Consider the following 1,884-nt stretch of genomic DNA (forward strand, 5'->3'; position numbering starts at 1 on the left):
CTCAGAGCCTTTGAAGAGAAACAAAGAAAGAAGAAATGTTAAAATAAGTGGATTAACTGCAGCGAGGTCTCTGATGTACCAGGAAGTGGGTTCTTTCACAGGAATACTGGAAATCACTAAACCCTTGCCATGCTGAGTTTCCTAGAAGTTTGGCCAGAGTGTGGGAACATATACCAAGGCTGTATCATGCCTGACAAACCATGTTCTCCCACAGTCCTTTTCCTTGGGAATAAATATGTAATAAAGGAAAAAAAAGATTTATATTGTACTTGGGAAATGTCATAAAATCAAAGTTCAGTCAGCCCAAGTAGAAGGAGCCAATCCCACCACCATTTAAACTTTCCTAGGAAGTAGCAATAAAACATCTTTCAGTGCACTGTAAATACGTCTTGTCCTTCCTGAGGCTTAATCTCATGGTTTTACTTTGTCATAACCATAACCACATCTCATCTCAATCAAAAGTAACAACATGGATGCAAAAAAACTGATTTTACGGTTCTTCATCTGACTCCACCTGGTTGTGCAGAATTACTAAGTAAAATAGTTAGGCAAACTTGGGTTCCCAGGTATACAATACTAAGAAAAGTTATCATAATTCTAAAAACTGCCTCCTGCTCCTCTCCACGGGAAGTGCTGCCGAACACCTGCTGCCACAGCTGAGAGGATTACTGTCCAGCCTACCATGGGATCTCCCGGACACTGCGCTCGCTAGAAGAAATATTGTTGAAAATCTCAAGTAAAATATACCCAGTAGTTTTTGCAGAATATAATCCAGCTTTATTAAAAGGTCAACATTCACCGAAAAATTACTCAATCTCTGTCAAAGGCTACTTACTATATGGCAATTCCCGTTTTATTCTCTAGTAACAACTGGCAAATCCTAACTCTTTAAGTTACAAACACTGGAAAAATGATTTGATGAGCAGTATTCTGTGCAAAGCACCACAGCTTCAGACAGGAGCTGTAGTTACCACGAACTGTCCCAGTGTATCAAACACCACCAGCAAAGCAGAGTGGAGCTGCAGGAAGACACTAAGCAAGACCGTGTGGCTTTGGACTGAAGGGGACTGAAGGAGACTGCAGGTGAGAAATGTGTATTTCAAGGTCAGGCATTATTGTGCAAACGTGCACATACAAAACCTATCTTGTAATTTGCGTTTTCCTGAAGTGTCATTTACAACCAGGAGAAACTTAAACCGAAACTTCTTCTTAAGGCATTGGGAAGGCTTAGAACAAGCAAAACTCTTTGCAGGGTAAGTCATAGCGCTTTCTGCATATTCCTATAGCTCAGAAAGCTCCTCTTCCCCATTGTGATGTGGTACAACTTGAGCAGCTCCCTCCCCTCACGTTAGCCACATACCAGGGAGCTTCAGCACAAGCCAAACCACAGACTCAGGTAGGCAGTTCGATCCCCAGCCCGCGTTTTGGTGCTCTGTAAATATGCATCACCTCCAAGGGCAAAACCTCCACTGTGGTACCCAAGCGTGTGCCTCAAATGACTGGGGGGTGGGGAGCTGCTACCTGAAGAGCCCATTTGTTCCAACGTGTGTCCAGAAGAAAGCACACATTTCCAGAAAACCATGCTTTGATGCTAACTGCTGGCATATAACCCAATGTACGTACCATAGGTTCCCCGTCCTGCCATCTTATGGAACTGCTGCCAGGTGAGTGGTCCCTGCACGTGCTGGATGTTCTCCCAGGTCCTTCCTGTTCGCTTCTTCTGGATAGCGTCCTGGAGAAAGGGCTGCAGCGAGAGCAGCATGCGCACCACATCCTGGGAGGAGAGCATGCTGATATCCAGTACTGCGAATGACAAAGGAGCATCAGTCACTTTCAGCGAGGAACAGGGAGAATCGTTCTGAGGTCGACACGCTGGAGGGAAGG

The 1,884-nt window shown here is 44.8% G+C and overlaps 1 protein-coding gene across 1 annotated transcript in view; it reads right to left on the reverse strand.

The window, feature by feature from the left end:
* The window catches only part of LOC104510442 (mediator of RNA polymerase II transcription subunit 13-like), a gene marked incomplete at its 5' end in the record, with an annotated part of 23,956 nt that extends 22,153 nt beyond the window's left edge, over window positions 1-1,803 (reverse strand). Inside the window, 2 exon segments of the mRNA XM_010152692.1 lie at window positions 1-8; window positions 1,620-1,803. The exon segment at window positions 1-8 is cut by the window's left edge and continues 236 nt beyond it. Coding sequence (XP_010150994.1) covers window positions 1-8; window positions 1,620-1,803 — 192 coding nt within the window.
* Window positions 1,804-1,884: the final 81 nt, after the last annotated feature.

This window comes from Eurypyga helias, unplaced genomic scaffold (assembly GCF_000690775.1).
Source record: "Eurypyga helias isolate BGI_N326 unplaced genomic scaffold, ASM69077v1 scaffold14945, whole genome shotgun sequence".
Lineage (NCBI taxonomy): Eukaryota > Metazoa > Chordata > Aves > Eurypygiformes > Eurypygidae > Eurypyga > Eurypyga helias.